The sequence below is a fragment of the Cyprinodon tularosa genome, unplaced genomic scaffold (genome assembly GCF_016077235.1).
Source record: "Cyprinodon tularosa strain WSP-4 unplaced genomic scaffold, ASM1607723v1 ctg1028, whole genome shotgun sequence".
Classification (NCBI taxonomy): domain Eukaryota; kingdom Metazoa; phylum Chordata; class Actinopteri; order Cyprinodontiformes; family Cyprinodontidae; genus Cyprinodon; species Cyprinodon tularosa.
Window position 1 is genome coordinate 142,331 of NW_024037814.1, and position 22,792 is coordinate 165,122.

General features: G+C 38.9%; 1 protein-coding gene and 1 pseudogene across 1 annotated transcript in view; both read right to left on the minus strand.

Annotated features, from left to right (window-relative positions):
• The window catches only part of LOC119780498, a 21,555-nt gene extending 9,855 nt beyond the window's left edge, over positions 1-11,700 (minus strand). Inside the window, exons 1-2 of the mRNA XM_038280569.1 lie at positions 11,519-11,700; positions 9,429-10,985 (exon numbers count right to left, since the gene is read on the minus strand). Coding sequence (XP_038136497.1) covers positions 9,429-10,985; positions 11,519-11,622 — 1,661 coding nt within the window. The 5' untranslated portion in view covers positions 11,623-11,700. The remainder of the gene's footprint in view (positions 1-9,428; positions 10,986-11,518) is intronic.
• LOC119780506 lies at positions 11,695-13,071 on the minus strand (annotated as a pseudogene).
• Between the last annotated feature and the right edge of the window lie 9,721 nt (positions 13,072-22,792).

The window sequence follows — 22,792 nt, forward strand, 5'->3', positions numbered from 1 at the left end:
AAGTTTGTAGAAGCGCAGGATCCAACCAAAAATAAATACTTGAATATATAGTTTGAAAAAAAAAATGGGTTCGAGGGACGCCTCTATTCCAAGATAAAATAAGAAGAACTAAATGATAAAATAATAGAACTAAAGTGAGCCAGGGAGGTAAAATAATTAAAAAGGATGGGTTCAGGAAAGAGTATAGAGAAGATCATAAAGGGGATGAAAAGTTTGTGTCAGATTGATCCAAGTAACTTAAAATACTTGTAGAAGTGGAAGTAAAAGTTTGAAATAGATGGTGTGTAGAAGTAGATCAATGTAGAAATGTTATGTGCTGGCTAAAAACAAGCACTAGTGAAAAAATAGATAAATGAATAAATATATATAAATAAATACATAAATAAATAAATATATAAATAAATAAATGAGCTCCAAATGGCAAGTTGCTGATATAATACATGCACAAAGTAGATATGTTATTATTAAAAATTAAATAAATAGATCTAATGTTGTGTTTGTCCGGTTTTAATGTAATGTGTTGTTAGAGTGATAATTATAAAATTATTGTGTGGACATATGAAACATTGAAAGAAAGAAGATGCTACATTTGTATCCTGTGATTCAACCAGAAGGGTCATAAACTTTTATGACCTCCAGTAGGTCATGAGGCAGAGTCACATGGTTGTGTGACTTCCATCCAGCCAGTTGGTCAATTCACACTATCTTATTACCTGCATCCTCCCAGATAATCATTACTGGGTTTTCTGTTTTAGGCCCGCCTTATGATGTTGTAAACTGTTAATAAAAGGCTTTGCCATGAAGGGATCTGTGTGAGAAGGTGCTGGTTTCGGAGCCAACACCTTCTCTCCGCTTCTGCAGACGCTGACGTCATTACAAAACCCTGTCTCTATGTTGATTATTTCCTCTTAATCTTTTAAACTCACATTTCTCTGGATTAAAACCCAACATGTGTTTCTGCCCTTAAAGTTATGTTAGTGGGTCTTTTAAGTTGTTTGTGTGTCCAAAAGATAATGAAACACAGTTTAGAGGGAGACAGCTTAAATCTGCACAAGCGTGGGGGGGATATCACTAGAGCGGTGACTGCAGCATTGTTCCAGTTGACAGCCTTCCTTAATGCGCCTGCAGGGTCTCCAAAATTATTACGTTCGGAACCAAAAAAATTAAAAATTAATAACCCACAAGAAAATTATTTTAGTCATGCAAGGTACATACAGGGAATAAAAAAAATTAGAGGGATTAAATAAGTGGATTGTGCAAGCTAAAACACAGAAACAGCTGTGAAGTGTAGTTTGGACCATAATTGGGCTCAAGGGAGAGGCCGGTGGTCACAGGGGAAAAACAAGGGGTCACGTAGAAAGCAAAATAGGTGCTACAATTGTGATAAGGAGGGCCACTTTGCTCGAGAATGTCCAGACCCCCGCAGAGTGACCCTCCCCGTCACCAATGTTATGACCAGCACTGATGCCAGCAGTCATGTGCACCAGCAAAAATTGCAGTTAATTGTGGACCCAGTGGAGGTCCTGGACCTACAGCAAATTTTCTTTTCTTTTTTAAACACATCAGAAAAACCATACTGGCATTTAAACATTCAAGGGGTAAAAGTAAAATTCCTGTGTGACACCGGGGCCGATAAATCTGTTGTGAAAAATACAATACCTCAGATTAAACCAGGATCAAAATAAATCACTGTATTCTCTGCTGATGGGAGAATGGTGGTTCGGCGCATTTCTGAAAAACAATTGGTCACTGATGAAGACAAATTCACGGTGGAAGCTGATTTGTTAAGCCCAGACTGTCCAGTTAATCTATTAGGCAGAGATTTGTTAAGGAAATTGCAATTAGTGCTGGAGCCTACACACAGAGGGGTAGTGGGGAAAAGATGTACATGCTGTAGGGGGAAGTTACTCCAGAGAAGCAGCTGACACACTTGTGATACATTCAGGCTCATTCCCAAAAACATGAATAGTTCTAGCAATTAATGGACAAGCAGTTAGACTTATTTGCGAATCAGGAGCCTGTAATACTTGTGTTAAAGATAATGTAAATGCTAAAACCATCTAAAAGGCACATTTTTATAAAATCAGCAAATAATCAAACATCCTAGACAAGAAAAAGGTTGCAAGGTTGCATGTTTTTGAAGCAATATCACCAACTCACCCCATTAATCTGTTAAAGTGAGACTTGATGGAAAATTTGGCATTGCAATTTTCCCCACGCTGGGGGAATGAAGGCTGTATGAATAATACATGTAATGGTGTTGCAACCAAATCCTTCTGTGTTCTATGCAACATGCTTAGCATTTCTGCTCCATGTCTGTTTTTCCAACTATGGGAACAGCCTTATAAAATTCTGTGTTATTATAACACATGATTTAGCATGTGTTATAATAACTCAGCATTCTTTGCTATCACAATTTGATGAAAATGATTTCAAAGATATTCCAAATGCTTTGTGGTCTACAAGAAGAATTGATGTAAGACTATTGACAACTATAGATTCAGTTAAAATAGTTCGTAAATCACAATACAGGCCAAGGATAAAACAATATCTGCTAAAATGTGAAGCAAAGGAAAGTATAAACAAATTATAGAAATTTTAGCGAGTGCAGAAATAAGTTTGTTGTTTGGGCCATGTTATTTCAGAAGAAGGTAAAAAGCTACAAGAATGTCTTTTTAGAATTGTGCAATTACTGCAGGGCTTAGATTCCACATTATGAACAAAAAAACTTAGCTTCTCTTCAATTTTTTTATGACACAGTAATAGCTATGTCAGAGTAGCAGACAGCAATTCATAAAGCTAAATGTAGAACTTTTCTCAGCAACTGTCTTAGCTTTTGTTGAAGAAAAATGATTATTTTTAGTTTTTAATACAGTTAATCTTATGGCATGTGTAAAAGGTATGTTGAACACTCTCATTTTGAACATATTTCTTAATTTTGAACAAGTTTGTGAAGATAACCTTTCCTTGAACCAAATTACTGAATTTAAGTTTGTTCCTGAGAATTTATGGCAGGAAGAGGCCCCGCATTCCACAGCTATTCTGTGAGGTCTTATCTCATGTTTTCTTTAGCCAGAAGACCTTAGAATTCCTGGACGCCAGGCCGTAAATTAGGGGAAGTTCTAAGTTTCTCTGAGTGTCAGAGATAGCTCCTGGTTGGAGGAGCAAAAGCCAGCCTTATTTGAATAAATTAAATACAAGAGGATAAAACTTTCTAAACAGAAGTAAAAAATCAGATTTGCTCTTGCAACTCTCCAAAGATGTCTTTGTACGTCTTTGCTTTCTTTCCTTCTCTCCATTTATGTCAGGTAATTGAATGTGTGTCTGCGTTGTTCTGCAGTTTCTGGTGTAAGTTTGTGCATTGTCTTACTTCTAAGTTTATGCATTGTCTTATATTGGATTAAACTCTGTAATTCTGTGACGTCAACACGCAATGCTGGTTTTCCTTGTGGCCACACGCAGCTCGCCGGGAGGACCTGGGAAGGGAAGAGAGAGAGCCAAACTTTTTCCAAGTTAACTATTTTAGAATATTTTCTTCCTTAACACTTGTTGGTTGACGGTTAAGCAAGTTATATGACCTCTGTGTTGTTACAGTCTCACGGTGAAAGGCTCATACCTTTAGTGTCCTATTTTGAGGGTTAAAGAGAACCCATGGAAACAATAGTTCCCCCATATTCTTATTTTTTATCTTTATTATATTGTGTAGTTGGATGTGTGTATATTTATATAAAACTGTAACTGAAGCGTGTAACAAAATTAATTTCCCACTGGGAAGCTATTTTGAGCCATGAGTTTATTATGTCTCCTGAGGGGGGATATTGAGTATAGTACAAGTGTTTTAATCCAACTGCAGGATTAAATAACTACTTTAAAATTTTTGCAGAGCATGTCTCACATGTTGCGAAGAACATGTAATCTGCCCAAAGCTCCTTTTGTTTCACCACAGGAAGGCCTGAAGCCTGGAGACCGAGTGCTGATTAATATCATCAAGGGGAAAATTGGGCAGCTCCAGGGTGTAAAGGACCCTACATTGTGCAACTAGCAACTCCAACCGCTGTGAAGATCCAAGAGAGAGACACTTGGATCCACCAGAGTCATTGTAAGCTGATTAAAGACTTTCCCCAACAGGAAGCCCAGTTACATTCATAGGGACCCCACGACTAAGGTAGGGATCTGTGGTGAAGCCCAGCTACAAAGGGGTTAAGCAATTTAGAGCTTTTTTTCTCAAAGCTGGTGAAGAAACCAACCTAACCCAATTCCTTAGGTTTTGCCTACTCAAGGGACAGATTTTTAAGCTTTTTACATTCTTGATAAATCATTTTTGCTTAAGTTTTACATTTTAATTCTTTTCATATTTTTGTTTTTTGCATATTGATCTTTGATTACTGAATTCCCTATCTGCAATGCATTTATGATGTGTGTAGTAAAAATCTTTTTAGAAGTGCTACATGCTAATTTTTATATGCACAAGAGGAGGGAATGTTAGGATTATTCAATGATGATTATAAAATTAATGTGTGCTTATGAAACATTTTTGCAAGGGGATGCTCCACTCCTGTCTCATGAATCAGTCAGACCATCCTGCCTTGTCATTCTGATGGAGCATCCTGTCTTCATGAACTGATCAATTGTTCTGTCAGAACAATACTCTGTTTGTAACCATGCGTCATGTTCTGTTAATAAACACTCTGCAGAGGAGGTCCAGTGGGAGACAGTATGTTTGAGTTTGGGGTTCAACTGTCTCTCCTTCCTGGAGGAATTGTATCGATAAGTCTGTAATTCAGTTCTTCTTAAGAAAAAACCTATTTATGAACCCGACAGTTTCTTCCTGTTAAAAGGGAGTTTTTCCTCTCCACTGTCACTACAAGCATGCTTAGTGTGAGGGATTGCTGAAGAGTCAATGAGTCGATGCCATCAACCTGTTTTCCTTAGATAGAAAATGTTGAATCAATCTGACTGTATGATCTGGTGAACTGGAAAGTACCATGAGATGACATGTTGTGAATTGGCGCTAAATAAATAAACTGAATTGAATTGAATATAAAAAAAAGTCTTAACCTGTACCTTCATTTTGACCGAACAGTCAGATTTATTCCTCTAGTTATTTATTCCTCTAGTTATTTATTCCTTTAGTTAAACTAAATTATGGGAAAATATATCTACTCACTCCAGTGTCCACTTCTTTGTAGAGATTACATTTTTGTCAAATGTACAAATCCATATTTTTCAGTGTTTCCCTCTGGAGTTTGAACAGTTGTTTATTTTAAATGCTGATTCTAGCTTTCTCAAGCAATGCCTTTCATGCATGACCGTCTGTCTGGCTGGATGTTTGTCTGTATTTATTTATTTATGGTGGACACCAAACATATTTCAACCTGAAGAAACACACAGACAAAAATACATTTAGAAAGGTTTTATTGACATGGATGAAATACATTATTTGGTTCTTGGCCTCCGACAAAACACTATGATGCTGTAAATGGATATTTGCTTCGGAATAGGAAAGGTTAGAGTAGTTTTTTATTAGAGTAGTAGAATAAGTCAGAGGATGAGTTAGACTGAGAATAGCCTGAGCGTGAGGATGGAGATGGGCGGAGGTGGGTGAAAGTTTGTCTGGCGGGCAGGAGGGAAGCTGGGCCAGAGGCTAAATAAAAGGGATGTTGATAGATGATTGGCTAAAGAGGGGGTGTGGTCCTAATGTTGATTGGCTGAAGCTTCAACGAGGCACATCAGGAGGTGGTTCAGGTGAGGCTGATTAGAGTCTTCCAGATTGAATTTTTAGTTAAACTTCTTTTATCTGACCTCAATCACCAATCCCTCAATTAGACTCTTCTTCTTTTGCCCTCATTTGGCTGTGGTTGCTATTGGTAACTGTTACATAACATTTAAATAATATGACTCATTTAAATACACAGTGACATTGAATGTGGGCTTGAAGAGGGCCGAACTTGAGGAGGAGCCTCTGGTGCAAACTGAGGCACAGCTGTGATCTGTAATTTATATGTTAGGAATCCAGTTTGTGTGTTTCTTCTCCCTCCACCACCAGGCGGTGCCCTGTCCTCATTTTGTCTTTGCTCATCGGCAGGAAGTCTTCCTGGGTAACTGGATACCTGGACCTTCTCCCCCTGGAAGAATTTACTGAGTTCACACTGAGTAGGGGAAAACCTCCACATGATCCATTCAAGTTCCTATTGGAAATCCAAGTGACAGTTTACTCCATTACTCCTCCGGGTCCAATGTATGTCTACCTGTCCGCTCAATGAGTTCCCTCTTCTCTGGATAATCCCACACAGACTGGATTCAAGGATTGACAAGAACCCCCTCAAACGTGAGTCCCATTCCAGCTTAATTCAAGCCGCAGTCTCATTTCCCACGGTCCCTGAACTTATCTCTGTGATCTCCCCTTCAGACTTTCCAGTTCAAGTTCACCAGTTCACTCATTTCCAGATCCAACCTCTGTTCACAATGCTACAAATAAACCTGTTAAACTTTTCTCTGTGTTCTCTGAGTGGTTTCTCTGCATGTGGGTCAGATTCCTTAAACTGATCATGACATTCTAATCTTTTTTTTTGTAAGTGTGACTAATAGATCAGGGTTTTTTGCAGTGCATTGTCGTCTATAGTTTGGATGTTAGGTTTAAGTACACTTTAATGTGTTTTCAATGTAATGCTTTATGAATGAGAGCCGAGACCCTTACATCTAAACATCTAAATGGGTGGAGAATGTTGCTTGTTACTAAACAAGTGAAAAATAAAATACCTCAAATTCTAGTCTATTTCTAGTTTTCTATTTGTTTATAAAGTAATGTTGAAAAACTGTAATAATTTAAGGATATCTCTTTAAGGAGCAACCTTAATGTTTATTATTAAAGGTTTTCCGGATCAAAAACGGTCCCAATTTTAACACAGATCAGAGATGTCCTAACATGCAATCTTGTATCAAATAGCAATGATTAGTCACAAAGACAATTTTCTGTTTTGGATTATCTTATTTACTGGATTCTTTTCTCACCAGCGGGTCAAAATTGGGTTCAAACCTCCCTGATATAACAGTTGAAGTCTCCTTATCAGCACAGCTCCAATATTTGCAATAATCTACTGTTTATAAAACATGATTATTAAAGATCTATCATGATTCAGTAATGATGGGACCAATCTGGTTCAGTAAAGATCCATCTCCAAACCTGAGCTTATGGAAAATATAAAATTAATACATAAAACCCATCAACAAAAATAATCTTCTCTACCTCAGTCTAACCTGCATCTCTGTCACTATGCCGCCATGTTTTAATCACATTCTGTTCTTGAACAAATATGTTTTAACTCCTTTTCCATATTATTGTTCATCATTTTAGTTGTTTGTTGATATTTCCTCTGTGGGGAAATGAAGGACTGTCCATCCCTGATGATGCTGACAGCACCATGATCATCCTGCTATTATCAGGTTTAATCTAAAAGTTGTTGAATGAAGTTCATCAGTTCAGCTGATGGTCGAGTAAAGGTATCAGGAGCAAAACTGGTTTCACAAAGCAGAGACTTTATTGACAAAGAAAAAAATCTAATTTACAAAGTAAAGAATGTTTAACTGAGGAAGATGTAAAAGATAATGCAGATTATAATAGATATTCTGTCCTATGAAACATGACAGGTTCTAGATAATTTTCCAGTTTATCAAATTTAAAAACATCTGATTTCATTTCTTTAATGTTTAAACATGAGCTGAAAAAATATCAGAGATCAGAACAATTGTAATGTATCAGGAGGAAGAATGAACATTTATAGTAAAATTTACACTGTTTAATTTTAAAGACACAAACCCTCTGTCAGGTTTATTCAATGATGATTATAAAGTTAATGTGTGTACATATTGAAGAAAAGAGATGCTTAACTCTGTTTACTGCAAACTGTCATGCAACGGTGGTAGAAAATTGCTGATGTTTGTGCAAGGATAATCCCAGTTATCAGGAGACCACTCTATTCTGTGATTCAGTCAGAGGAGCATTTGTCCTATGACCTGATCAATTGCCTTGTCAGAAGAACACTTTATTCTGTAATCCACCCCATGTGTTATGATCTGCTAATAAAAAGGCTTCTGCTGAGGAAGCCCACCAGAGAGCATATGTGGCTGAACGTGGCTCTCTCCTCCTGCAGAAGCTAAAAATCCCTATTCTGTGCGGACTCAGTTTCTCTTTTATGAACCTACATTTTTGAACGTAACAGCTTTCCCTTCAGGAGGGGAAGCGAAATGTCTTCAAATCTTGGAAACCAAGTCCAGTGGATTGTTTTTTAAAAACATTTACGGAATGTCTATGACCTGGATGACTGAGAATCTTCATCAGCTATTTACTGGACTCTTTTCTCACCAGCATTTCCAACTTAAGGTCAAACCTCAACAACTCCACTGTTTGCATTATCTATCATGATTCAGTAATGATGGGACCAATCTGATCCAATAAACATCCGTCTGCTAACCAAACCCGAGTTTATGGATAAAATAAAATAAATAAAACTCATCAACAAAAGAATAATCTCAACCTAAATCTGACCAGCATCTCTGTCACTATGCTGCCATGTTTTTGTTTGTTGATATTTCTTCTGCAGGGAGATGAAGGCCTGTCCATCCCTGGTGATGCTGATATCTGCATTATCATCCTGCTCTTATCAGGTTTGAATTTCTGTTAAAAGAATCTAAAGGTTGTTGAATAAAGTTAATCAGCTCAGCTGATGGTCCGGTAAAGAAATCAGGAGAAAACTGGTTTCACAAAGCAGAGACTTTATTGACAAAAAAAATCTACTTTCCAAAGTAAATGTTGAACTAAGAAAGATGTAGAATATGAAGCAGATCATAAAGGATCACAATATTCTGTCCAATGAAGGAGAACACATTCTTGTCTGTTATATAATCTTACATACATTTTCAAATGTATTAATCAGATTCAAAATCATTGGATTTCACTTCTGAAATGTTTAAAGATGATCTGTAAAACATCAGAGATCTGCAGAGTTTGAATGCATAGGAGGAATGAAAATTTATAGAAATAGTTACACAACTTAACTTTAAAGACACTCCTCTATCAGATGTAAATCTTTTTAGTTTATTTCTCATAACAACCATAATGATGTTAGAATAACATTTTAATCCTAAGCATCCTGCAGCTTTTTATAGAAGCTGAGATGATTAATTTAATGTTCCTCTGATATAAAAATATATAGAAAGAGACCGAAGTTACAGCATTAGTTTTATTATTTAAACTGTGATTAATTAAGGTAAATATTTGGTATTTCAATATATCTCTAATAGATGAACTGAAGCTTTTTCAGAGGCAGGAGATTTTCTGGGATGATTATAAATATGAGTGTTATTCTTTATCTGTTTCTTTCTTCCTAAATAAAGACGAGAAAAAAGATATCATGCCATCTCCCACAGACTTTGTTTTCTTCTTATCCATGGCAATTTTCATCTTCCTCAGTCTCTCAACCTTCTGGGTGTCTCCTTTCTCCTCCAGCTTCTCAATCAGAAAGTCCAGGTGGACCAAAGTGGAATGTGATACAACATTGAGGGCGATCTGCTCCAGTTTGACGACATGTTGATATGCTTCATCCAGATACATTGATCTTTCTTCAGACAGCTTCCTATATTCTTCTTCAAGATTTTCCAAAAGGCTTCGCTTGTTCTCACATTCAGCTTTATTCTTCTCATACTTTTCCTTCAGTGCTCCCACAGTCTTCTCAACTTTCTTGGTTTTGTTCACGTACTTCCACTTCTCTTTCACATGATCTGATGCAGGACATTTTCCGGTACAAACTGTGCAGCGACCATTTTTCATGACCTCACATTGCCCAGCATACAAAGCCATCGTACATCCAGGGTAGTGGCAGTTCTCCTCACATCGCTCGCAACAGACGGGTGCGTTATATAAAGACCACGTCCACCACGTCTCATCACTAATTCGTTCTCTGACTTTATAGGTCACATCAACCTCTATAGTAAAGTTCTCATTTTTCTTAATCTCGTTTTCATTGTTCTTGAGAGCTTCTTGGATTTGTTTAATCCCTTCCTGTTTCTGTTCACTCAGCTTCACTCTCTCCTGCAGGTTCTGGATGCAGGCGGTCAGTCTGATCCTCTCATTCAGAACCTTCACAGTTGTTGCTAGTTTCTGAGGTTGGGATGTGTCTAAGTAGGCGGTGAAGTTTTGTATTTGTTTGTTAGTAAAATCCCAGGAATGCTTCAAAGCACCAGTTTTCTTTTCTGTGTCCCTTTCTGTCTTCTGTAGATTGTTAAACAGAAAGTAAACAGGCTGATTGTTTACATCTTTGGCACATTTAATATCTGAATCTTCAAGAGCTTTTAGAGCATTTCTAGGTGTTGTTCCATCTGAGTGAGTGATCAGAGCTACAATATTTTTCTCCACGTCTTTTCCAAACAAATCCATCACTGAATTAAAGATGTACATCAGACGGTCACTCAGTCGGTTCTCAGCTGCCTTTATCACCAGACCAACTGCATGAATCTCCTGAACTCCATCCTCTGATCGAAACAAGTCTAACAATCTCTGACTAACATTTTCATCACGTTCTAGCCCTCTGGTGTCTCCAAACCCAGGAGTATCGATGATTGTCAGAGAGAACGGCAGAGTTTGATCTTCAAACCCAAAGATCTGATAGACCATCACATCTGAGGTTTGGCTCTCTGTCTGACTTCTCTTCTCTTCTTCTACAATCTGAAACCAGACTTCATCCTTAAACTTCACCCCCATGGTGTAGTTGACCAGAGCGTTGATCAGAGTAGACTTTCCTGTTCCTGTTTCATCAACAAGTAAGATGGTTCTGTTTGGCTTCTTCACATCTTTCTGACCATAAATGACTCTGGTCAGAGTCCCAAACTTCTCCTTCTTTGTTCTCAGCTGGTAGACGGCAGGGAGCTCTGATCTGATCTCAAAACTGTCTGAGATCAAGTTGTCAAAAACTGATGTGATTCTTTTCATCCTGAAAAACATTGATTCTATTGAATGAAAGTCAATCTTTTAAACATTATCTAAACACTTAGTTGTTTCATGTTTATTTCCTGATTAGTTATTGATGTCAGTTGAAAATTGGTCCCACAGAGAATCATTTCTAAATAGACTGATTTACTTTACTTGTTTTCTAGTCATGCTGACAGCTCATATCATCTTATACTATAGTCACATCAGACTCTCATGAAGGAAACTTGGGGTTCGGCACATCCACATATGACAGGAGGAAGCTGGAGTCGAACCAACAACTTTAATAATTTATATCTGATTCAGTCTTCTCTATGGTCCTGTTGCAAAATTTGTGTCCAAACCTTTTGTTACGAAGGTTTGACAAACAAGATTGACAAACAGAACATATTGATGGAATAAGTTTAAATCAAAAGCAGGAAAATATATTTCAATATTTTATTTCATGGTGTGCCAAACATTTAGATCTGTCATAAAAATATTTTCCTTGGAAATTATGGTTGTATCCTAGCTTTATTTTTTTCTGGTTGGACTTACCTCTCCATCAGCGCTGCTCTGGTTCTGTCATCCATCTTATTGTTCATCTCCTCCAGTTTCTTCACCTTTGCTTGGTCTCCTCTCTCCTTCATCTTCTGGATCATAAAGTCCAGCAGGACATGAGTGGAAGTGATGTTTGCTTTCACTGTGTTGGTCTCATATAATTTAACAGCAAGCTAGTAGGCTTCATCTAAGAGCTGGATCTTCTCTGCTGACAGCTGTTTATTTTCTTTTTGGAGATTTTCCAACAGACCAAACCTATTCTCACCTAGTGCCAGATTCTGTTCATACTTCTTTGCCACTGTTATTTCAGTGTGTTGGACTTTTCTGGTTCTGATCACATATTTCTGGTTGTCTTTCTTGTGCTTTGATGCAGGACACTTGTTGCTGCATGCAGTACAGTTTCCATTTTTCATGACTTCACACCTTTCTGGACTTAAGCCCATTGTACATCCGGGATAGTGACAGTTCTCCTCACAGAAGGTGCAGTAGACAGCTACTTCAGAAACCCACCCAGCTGGACCTGATTTAATTGGTTTTACAGTTTTATAAACTTCTGCTACCTCTGCAGTAAACTGTTTTGTTTTATTCTGTTCTTTGTGTTTCTTTAGGGCTTCATCTATCATGTTTATATCTCTCTGCTTTAATTTAGTGAACCTGATTCTCTCCTCCAGGTTCTGGATGCAGGCGGTCAGTCTGGCCCGTTCTATCACAGTTTCATACATTAGATCTGTATTATTGGGGCTGATATCTTTCAGGAAGTTCATTATTTGACCAGATCCTCTCTCTGACACTCTCCAAGCATTCTCTAAGCCAAACTCATTTTCTTCAGTTCTTTGGGTCTTTTGCTGGTTATTGAAAGTGAAGTAGATGATCTGGTTCTTCTCTTCAGAACATTCAATGTTTGCCTTCTCTAGAGCTTTAAGGACCTCATGTGGAGGCATTCCATCAGAGTGTGTGATCAGAGCTATGGTGTTTTCTGGTCCAAACAGAGAAAACACTGAATTAAAGATGTACTGCAGTCGATCACTGACTAGATGATCAGTCGCCTTCATCACCAGACCCAATGCATGAAGGTCAGGAACTCCATCCTCTGACTGAAAGAAGCTGAGTAATATCTGACTGACTTCATCAAAATGTTGGATCTGTCTGGTTTTTCTATATCCAGGAGTATCGATCATGGTCAGAGAGAACGGCAGAGTTTGATCTTCAAACCCAAAGATCTGATAGACGACCACATCTGAATTCTGACTCTCTGACTGACTTTGCTCTTACTCCTCCTCCACAATCTGAAACCAGACTTCATCCTCAAACTTCACCCCCATGGCGTAGTTGACCAGAGTGTTGATCAGAGTAGACTTTCCTGTTCCTGTTTCACCAACCAGTAAGATGGTTCTGTTTGGCTTCTTCTCATCTTTCTGGCCATAAATGACTCTGGTCAGAGTCCCAAACATCTCCTTCTTTGTTCTCAGCTGGTAGACGGCAGGAAGCTCTGATCTGATCTCAAAACTGTCTGAGATCAAGTTATCAAAATCCAATCTGATGCTTTTCATCCTGAAAAACATTGAATCTAATGAATGACAGTCAATCATTGAAACATTTTATAAACTCTCTGAATTTGTTTCATGTTCATTTGCTGATTAGTTACTGATGTTAAACTTGGTCTCACATAGAATCACTTCTAAATTATCTTATAAATGGACTGATTTACTATAGTTGTTATCTAGTCATGCTGGCAGCTAAGAGCATCTTACACTGCTGTCACATCAGACTTTCCTGAAGGTAACTTGGGGTTCAGCACATCCACAAATGATAGAAGGAAAGTGGAATTGAACCTACAACTTTTATATTTTAATCTGATTTAGTCGTCTCTATGATCCTGTTACGGAAGTGATGTCCAAACCTTTTGTCATGATAACCAAGATTGACATGGTGTGTGTGTTTATTTTATGTTTGCCCTTTTTGGTTACTTTGTGGGGACAGTTTAAATATGCTACATTTTAGGGATTTGTAGGCACTTTTGGGGACCAACCCATGGTCCCCATTAGGAGAGGTTTTCTTCTTTGGGTTGGGGTTAGGTTTAAGACAATGTGTGAATTGACTTCAGGTTAGGTTTAGAGTTGGGCATGTGATGGTAATGTTTTGGATAAGTACCAAGAACAGGCAACAAATATTAAGTCAATATGAATTGAAGCCAATGCAAAGTCCCCATAACGATAGTCTGACCCAACATGTGTGCGTACGCGGGATGTTGAATTAGATCAGATTAGATTAGTGTTGGGATCTGGAGGTCTGTCCACCTTTCTCCAGCAGAGGGCGTTCTAGGTCTGCTGGAGCTGAAGCTGACCACCACACCTGCGGCTCATGAGCTCATCAGGAGACCAGCATTTAAGGAGGGGCAGAGCTACAATCCGATGCCAGAGTGTTTGCCAGTTATGGTTAGCAAGCCTGAGCCAACCTGCCTGTCTGAATCTCTGACTCCCTTGAAACCTGAACCAGAACCTAATCTGCTTTTTGTCCTCTCTGCTTCTCAGGAAAAACCTGTCTGGAAAACCTGAAAACCTGGAAGAGTTTCTCAAGTGTGAAACCAAGCTGTCTGTTCTCAGAAGAACCCTGGAAATCCAACTCAGTCTGAAACCTGCCTGCCCGCTCTCAGTAGAGCTGAGAGAGAAGCTCTGAACCTGCTCAGTAAGATTTACTGCTCTGCCCTGCCTTTGCCTAGCCCTCTGCCTGCCTTCAGCCTCTGGACCCTCCTGGTTTCCCCCTTCTACCACTCTGCTCATCTCTGATCAGGTATAGACCTGCAAACTCCCAACCTACAAGGTCACTGAAAGACTGCTAACCAATCTGTCCCTCTCTGCAGTGAAAACCAGTCGTGACCAGACCCGGACCCAGTTTATCCCAGAAACCATTGTTCTTTATTGTGATTATTCTTCAATAAACTTTGTGAACTTTTTCCCAGCCTCTGAGTGTTCTGCATGTGGGTTAGATCCCTGAAAGCCAACATGACAATTAGATCAAACACCTAAATCAGGTCTTGCCTTTTGCCCTCTTAAACATAAAGTTAACTATTTTGCTTTTCTTGATTTTTTTTGGGTAACAACAGCAAAGCAGAAGTCATCCAGTCAGTGAAAATGCTGTAATTGGCTTAATTTAATAAATATTTGCCTAAAAAAAACTCTTTGAGTAAAAGTTACTGGATATATATTTACATAAATTCTATGTAAAATATGAATGATTCATGATGTGCCAAACATTTTAAATCATTTAAAAAAATATTTTCCTTGGAAATTATTGCAGTTTTCCAACTTTTATCTTTTATTTATGTTTTATTTTTTATTTAGGTTAGACTTACCTCTCCATCAGCGCTGCTCTGGTTCTGTTATCCATCTTGTTGTTCATCTCCTCCAGAATCTTCACATTTGCTTTGTCTCCTCTCTCCTTCAACTTCTGGATCAGAAAGTCCAGCAGGACATGCGTAGAAGTAATGTTTGCTTTCACTGTGTTGGTCTCATACAATTTTACCGCAAGCTCATAGGCTTCATCCAACAGCTTGATCTTCTCTGCTGACAGCTGTTTATTTTCTTTTACGAGATTTTCCAACAGACCAAACCTATTCTCACCTAGTGCCAGATTCTGTTTGTATGTCTGTGCCACTATTCTTTCAGTGAGTTGGACTTTTCTGGTTCTGATCACATATTTCTTGTTGTCTTTCTTATGCTTTGATGCAGGACACTTGTTGCTGCATGAAGTACAGTTTCCATCTTTTATGACTTCACACCTTTCTGGACTTAAACCCATAGTACATCCAGGATAGTGACAGTTCTCCTCACACACGGTACAGTAGACAGCTGCTTCAGAAATCCCCCCGGTTGGACCTGATTTAAATGATTTTAGAGTTTTATAAACTTCTGTTACCTCTGCAGTAAACTGCTCAGATTTATTCTGTTCTTTGTGTCTCTTTAGGGCTTCATCTATCATGTTTATATCTCTGTGCTTTAGTTCAGTGAACCTGATTCTCTCCTCCAGGTTCTGGATGCAGGCGGTCAGTCTGGCCCGTTCTTTCAGGGTTTCATACATTAGCTCTTTATTTTTTGGGCAGATATCTTTCAGGTAAGTCATTATTCGACCAAATCCTCTCTCTGAGACTCTCCATGCAGTCTCTAAGCTAAAATCATTTTCTTCAGTTCTCTCGGTATTCTGCACATTATTGAACGTGAAGTAGACGATCTGGTTCTTCTTATCTTTAGAACATTCAATGTTTGCCTTCTCTAGAGCTTTAAGGACCTCGAGTGGAGGCATTCCATCAGAGTGTGTGATCAGAGCTACGGTGTTTTCTGGTCCAACCAGAGAAACCACTGAATTAAAGAGGTACTGCAGTCGATCACTGACTAGATGATCAGTCGCCTTCATCACCAGACCCACTGCATGAAGGTCAGGAACTCCATCCTCTGACTGAAACAAGCTGAATAATATCTGACTGACTTCATCATCATTTTGGATCCCTCTGGTGTCTCCATATCCAGGAGTATCAATGATGGTCAGAGAGAACGGCAGAGTTTGATCTTCAAACCCAAAGATCTGATAGACGATCACATCTGAGTTCTGACTTCTCTCCTCTTCCTCCACAATCTGAAACCAGACTTCATGCTTAAACTTCACTCTCATGCTGTAGTTAAACAGAGCGTTGATCAGAGTAGACTTTCCTGTTCTTGTTTCACCAACAAGTAAGATGGTTCTGTTTGGCTTTTAATTTTTCCTGCCAACAGTAACTTTGGTCAGATTTGCAGTCCTCTTTGTTTTTGTCGGCAAATCATAGATGGCAGGACATTCTGAATCAATCTTATGACCGTTGGCAATTATTTCACCAAATTTTAACAAGATGTTTGGTTTCCTGTAAAAGCAAGGAAAATGTCCAGTAAATGGTGATGAAAACCATTAATCAAACACGTTTTCTACTAATGACATAGAAAAATGCATATAGCAGGCCCATCTAAACCAGAGGACTTAATCTGATGCCTGACCAGTTGAAGGACCTTACAATGACCCAGAGCTCCTTAAATAAGACATAGAGATTTAACCACTCAGTCTGTATGATCTGTTTGCATTGTCTTTTTAGGGTGCCTAGGCATGAACGTTTTGTTTTTGCTTTTTGGGTTTTTTTTGTTCATTTCCTCTTTTGCCAATATATATCTAGGGATTGATGTCCCACAGCTAGCTGATAGCCCAATAGCTTTGCTTTCACAAGCAGAACATTATGACTGTTGCCATAAGGTTCCCCCTAGTAGCTGTGTATGAAACTTCATTGAAAATGATTTAGGGTGTAAAATCATATACATGGAAAGATAAAAAAATAAAACATAACAGCAAAAAATAACCTACACAGAAGATATATAGTAATTCCTTCAAGTCTGCTTCCACACCTATATAAAATGAGAGGGACCAAAACAGAGAACAGAACAAAAGCAAAAAGAAGACAACAGACAAGGAAAGTAAACATAAAAAAAAAAAAACTTCATGAGCAGTGAGTGTTCTTTAGATGTCCATGTGTGTGGAAGGCAAAACCTATGGTGATTACACAGTATATAAGGGTAATATACATGTATAACTGCAGCTTAGTATTTAAAATTAGTGTGTATCCGTGAGCACCAGGAACCAATGTATGTATGGGCATTCTCAAGAATAAAGGATTTGCAAAGCTTCTTCTGAAGAAAATCAATAGCCGGCATGGGAGTCCCCAGACTTGCCCTACAGGGCCCTGGACAGAAAAAAAATCTGACGTGAGCCCTAAATATCTAAAGGCACCCCAGATAACTCGCACACAAGGAGGGCAGACATGGGGGTGGCTGCAACCACTAGAGAAGGGTGGACAAGAGCACCTGGAACCCGACCCCAGCTGACAAACCCCAAAGGGGCCCAGTCCCTGAAGGGCATGACCCCAGAGACCATAGTGCCAAGGTCCCACGGGTTACAGCAGCAAACCCATGGGCTCCACTTGAGGCTGGTCATGCCCTAGGTGGACTTGGCTGAGACCCCTGGGGTCCGAGTTCCGGGGGTGCACCACCTAGCAGTCACCAGGAAAAAGTCAGCACTCACTGAAGTACCCAACCCCCATACAGAGAGAACCATCAGTATTCTAGCAGACACAGGCACCTGGCATGGAGCATAGGAAGGAGAAGGAGGCACACCCTGATTACACTTGGGGCCTAGGATGTTCAGTAGTTGGGGCAGGGGAGGCAAATACCTAACTTTAGAAGTAGATGAAGAAAAGTTCACAATCATCCAGTCACATTTGTACAATGTTCTCAAAACGCTGCACACCAAGAACCGGCCCGCTTAAGAACAGTCACCCTGACCTCCCAACTGATGAAGACCATGGAGCACCTCATCTTAGCTCACCTTCTGACCATGGTGAGCCCCACCCTTGACCCGATGCAGCTTGCTTACTGTCATCATCTGGCCTGTTTGCTCATCCTTAATTAGTAATTCCTTTCACCTGTCGTTTTCCCTCCCTACCTCAATTATAATTTATTCCTCTCACCTGTTTCCTCTGGTTTATATTCAGTTCAGCCTGAGCATTCGGTGCCAGATCGTTACTTGTCTTTCTGTTAGCCTGTCTGTTAGTTATGTTCCTTGGTCCGTGTCCTAGATCCTGGCAGCCCGTGGAAAGAGGGTTTTAGTGTTTGTCTCGTCTCCTGATCGTCCACTGTTCCTCCCCCGCAGTCATCTGGGTTTTTGGCTATATATGTGGGGAGGTTCAGTTTTTATCCAGTAAGCCTGGCTCCAGGGAGGAGACCAGTTTAAAGTCCTGAATCAAGTTCCAGTTCTACGTCCTGTCTCGGCTACCCTCTTCCACTGAGCCTGCCTGTCTGCACCTGATCCTGTCTGCTCCTGTGTGTGACCACCTGGTCATGCTTCTGGTGCCAGTCAGACTCTGAACCCTCCTGGGAGCTTGTGGATTCCTACTGACTGTCTCTCCTTGAATACTGGGTCCCTCTGTCCTCGGTTCATGACAGCTTGCTGGCCCAAAATTAGACCATGCCACCATCTACGCTGGAATGGACAAACATCTTGCTGCCTAGACCATCAACTACCTCACCAACCACCCTCAGCACTGCTTTCGACTGTCAGTCAGAGGTGTCAGTCTGCAGCACTGGGGCCCCGAGTGCACAATTTTGTCTCCATTTCTCTTTATCCTCTATACCTCTGTCTTCACCTACAATACGGACAGCTGCCATCTTCAGAAGTTGTCAGATGACTCTGCCTTTGTAGGCTTTGTCTCTGAGGGGAACGAGCTGGAGTATCGATCGGTCATCATGAGCTCTGTGAACTGGTGTGAGAAGAACCACCTGTGTCTTAACACCAGTAAGACCAAAGAGGTTCTCCATTTCAGGAGAAGACCCCCAACTCACTCCCCCATGAACATCCAGGGGAAGAACATAGAAACTGTGGAGAGTGTCAAATACCTTGGTGTTCTGATCAATAATAAACTAGACTGGACTCCTCCACGTTGAGAGGAGCCAGTTGAGGTTACTAACGCCGTTAACTTTTTATTAGTAACGAGAAATCTAACTAATCACTTTGACTGTAACTATAATGCAGTTACCATTGCCGAGACCCCATTACTGCACGTTACTCAGGTCGCTCAATGAACCTATTTTTCATGATAGGACTCGTGCGCGCCTTGTCATGAGAGAGGGGAGGATGAGATTGGCTGATGTATAGTGAGATTCCGTCTGTCAGTTGGGTAGGTGGGTGTTTCCGCTGGCGGTGGTGTTAACGTACAGCACACACAGAGAGATGGAGAGTGAGGAGGACTCCAGCAGCAAAACTGCTTTTCCCAGATGGAAATACGTCGAGCTGCGTTGCCCCATCAGATCTCTTCAGCCAGCAGGGCTATTATCCAATAAGGCATACTTCTACTTCATAAGGCATTTTTCAACTTGCACACTGCCTAATATGCTAATTATCAACCATCATAAACATCATGCAGGATGAAGTGGATGTAAAAAATTTGAAAGTAAATTATTCTGGCCATGAGTAAATTAGATTCAAATGGCCAAAAAATACGTTTTTTCCTAGAAAAAAAAAAATGGTATAGGAAAAAAACAGCAAAGATTTTATTTGGTTTGTTTGATTCTGCTGGTGTTTTTGAGGGGTCTGCTGCAAATGATCACAGTTTCTTGTTGGCTTTGCATCATTCCGCATTCCTATGTGTGTTGCACCAACAAACAGTCATAAATTGCATTTTGGCTTTCTGAGTGCTTCTTAGCACGGTGTTGGAGCTGTGGTCAGGTAGCTCCTCCCTCACCTTGTGCTACTATGGCATGCTATACCATCTGTGAGTTTAAAATGGATCAGTGTTACTTACTGCAAGGCCATTTTGTTGACCAAACTTCCAATGAGATGCGATCAGAAGTTTGATGACTCTCAGCCTGTGGATCAAAAATGTTCAGAAGTCATTTCTAGTTTCTTTGCATGAGACTTTACCTGTGGTATGGGAGATTACTTGAAGTATAAGGTTACAATTTTATAAATCGTAAATGAAAAACTGAAGCTGTGATGTTTGGATATTTGACTGGTTCTGTAACCTCAGGTGTGTAAGAAAATATCCAAAAGATGTAATAGCAAATAAAACTGTAAGCACTCTCAGATTTGTTTATTTGGATATTGTATGTATTACCTAGTTTTAATATCTCTTACAAGTTTCTTTTAGCTGAAAATAACTTTATTCTATGAGTTTAGACATAATACACATACATTTTTTGATACATGTTCGATATTTCTATATTTTGATATATGTTCTATATTTCAGTCCCGCACTTTAATGTCTGGATGTGGTATGTCTGTATATTAAATAATTTTATTGTTTATGTCTAAAGTATGTCCATGTTTGTATTTCAAAGTATGTCTATGTCTGCATGGGAAAGTGAGAAACGTAATTTAAAATCTTTGTATGACCAGTGAATGTAAAGAAATTGACAATAAAGCCGACTTTAGAAGGAGGTCAGAGTTCTGTTAGATATGTGACAGCGGTTTAAGAGATACAGTTAGTCCTTTTATTGGGGGGTTGCCGATAAAAGCCAATGCTCATCCATCTAGGTCGTTGTGTCCTTGGGCAAGACACTTCCTCTGCCATGGCAGCTGTTGGTACAGCAGACTCATCTATGTTAGTCTGCCCCAGGAACGATGTTGCTACAATACAGCTTACCACCATCAGTGTATGAATAAGTGAATGTAGTGTAAAGTGCTTTATAGTGCATAGCCCTTGAAAAATAAGAAAGATACAGACCATTTGTCATTTTAGTATCTAGATTAGAGTCACAAACAGGGAATATTCATTTACAATCAGGAAATTAGACTGTATAAAATTCTAAATAAAAGATCAAAATCATATAAATACTATAACAATTTTACCCAGTTAATATTAAAATGGGAAAACAAGTTAAATCTAGGGATTTGTCACTGGAGCAAAAACTTTTGTATCTTTGTATCTCTTCTCAACTGGTGATTTCTGTAATAATCTGTTGTTCTGGGATTTTTGTGATTTTTATTTTTCGTTTGGATTTTTCATTTTGGAACAGACTTTGGACTAAAACACTTCCAGGATTTTGTTTTGAGTTTGTGGCATATGGAACTCCTGTTTGGACATTACTATTAAAAATAAAAAGAATGGACAGTTTTGGACTTTCAGTTATTAGGGTTGTTTGTTTTGTTTTTTGTAGATATAAATTGAGACTTTGAGTTTACATATAAATTGGTTTTGAAGGTTTTTGGGTTACTGATCTATTTATACTGAATTATTGAATGAAACTTTGGATTCTTGATTCTTGAAAAAAAAAGAAAAATCAACATAATCCTACTAAGTGGTTGGATATTTTTTCTTTCGTCTCAGATTTATAATGTAACACGTTTTGCCTGTTTCCCTGTGACAAAAACCTCTCTTGCACAATTTTTTTTTTTTTTTTAAGTGGAGACGGCGGGTCTTTTGAAAAATTTGAGAAAATCCTTCACATTTTATTGCAAACTTTCTTTTTCCTTCCTCAGTATATTATCAACTTTAGTGTAGAAGTGAGAAATTACCAAAGCAGACCAGTCTACCTCTGGGCTCAAGTCAGTGTCAAAAAATATACAGCAAATACATATGAACAGAACACAATATTTTAAAATAAATTTAAGCGAAATGATGAAAGTGTTCAACTAATCACTAAGTTGAGGTTTACTGAATATTCATTTCTTTGTGTAGGATTATCAGAAGCATTGAAAAACCAAAATGACAAATGAATTCATGCCGATGAATACAGGTGATAAAGCAGTGATGAGGACTGTGAATCGAAAACACAGGAAATTAATCATTAAAGGATAAAGCACTTCTTACTAATCTGACCCAGAGCTGCTTTTACTGCTCTAATTGCTCACCAGGTGGTGATTTATGTGACGCCTTGGATAAGCAAATAAAGAAATAAATACATGTTTTTTTTCTTTATTTGCTTTTATTCTGCTTGTATTTTTCTTCATTTTTTTCCATCTAGTTCATATAAAGCATTTCTAATTGTACATGTACTAAAATGGGGGCTGCTAAGTGGCACAGTGGGTAGCACTGCTCCCTTGCAGCAAGATGGTTCCTGGTTCGATTCCTGGGGTCTTTCTGCATGGAGTTTGCATGTTCTCCCTGATTATGCATGGTTCTCTCCAGGTACTCCGGCTTCCTCCAACAGTCCAAAAACATGACTGTCTCTAAATTCTCCTAAGGTGTGAGTGTGTGCATTAACAGTTGTTTGGCTCTGGGTTGGCTCCTGATTAAACAAATCATAATTTGATCAGATCCCAACTTCTTCCAGATAAACTTTGGTTTTCAAAAACAAAATCCATCTTAAACAGTAATATGGATTTCAACCATGTTTCCCTTCCTCTTTCTACATAGTAGTTTAGTTTAGTTTCACTAGTTTTAGTTAAGAGTGTTAAACTGAAATATGTTTGATTTGGAGCTGAATGATTTTTGTTAATAAACTCTTATATTTTGAACAGAAGTTGTTGTGAATTTATTCCATGTATGTGCAGAAATAACTGTTTGATCTTTCATTTATTGTTCTAACACACAGCTAGTAGGGCGTGTGGTCATAAACAATATTTAACAACCGAAATAATATCTGATAAAATTAGATAAATACGTCCCCACCCACCCCCCCGTTTACCGGGGAGGGCAATAAACCTCTTAAAGTATCAGAACATATGAAGTCCCAGTTGGCTGAGAATCGAATATAACAGTTATTC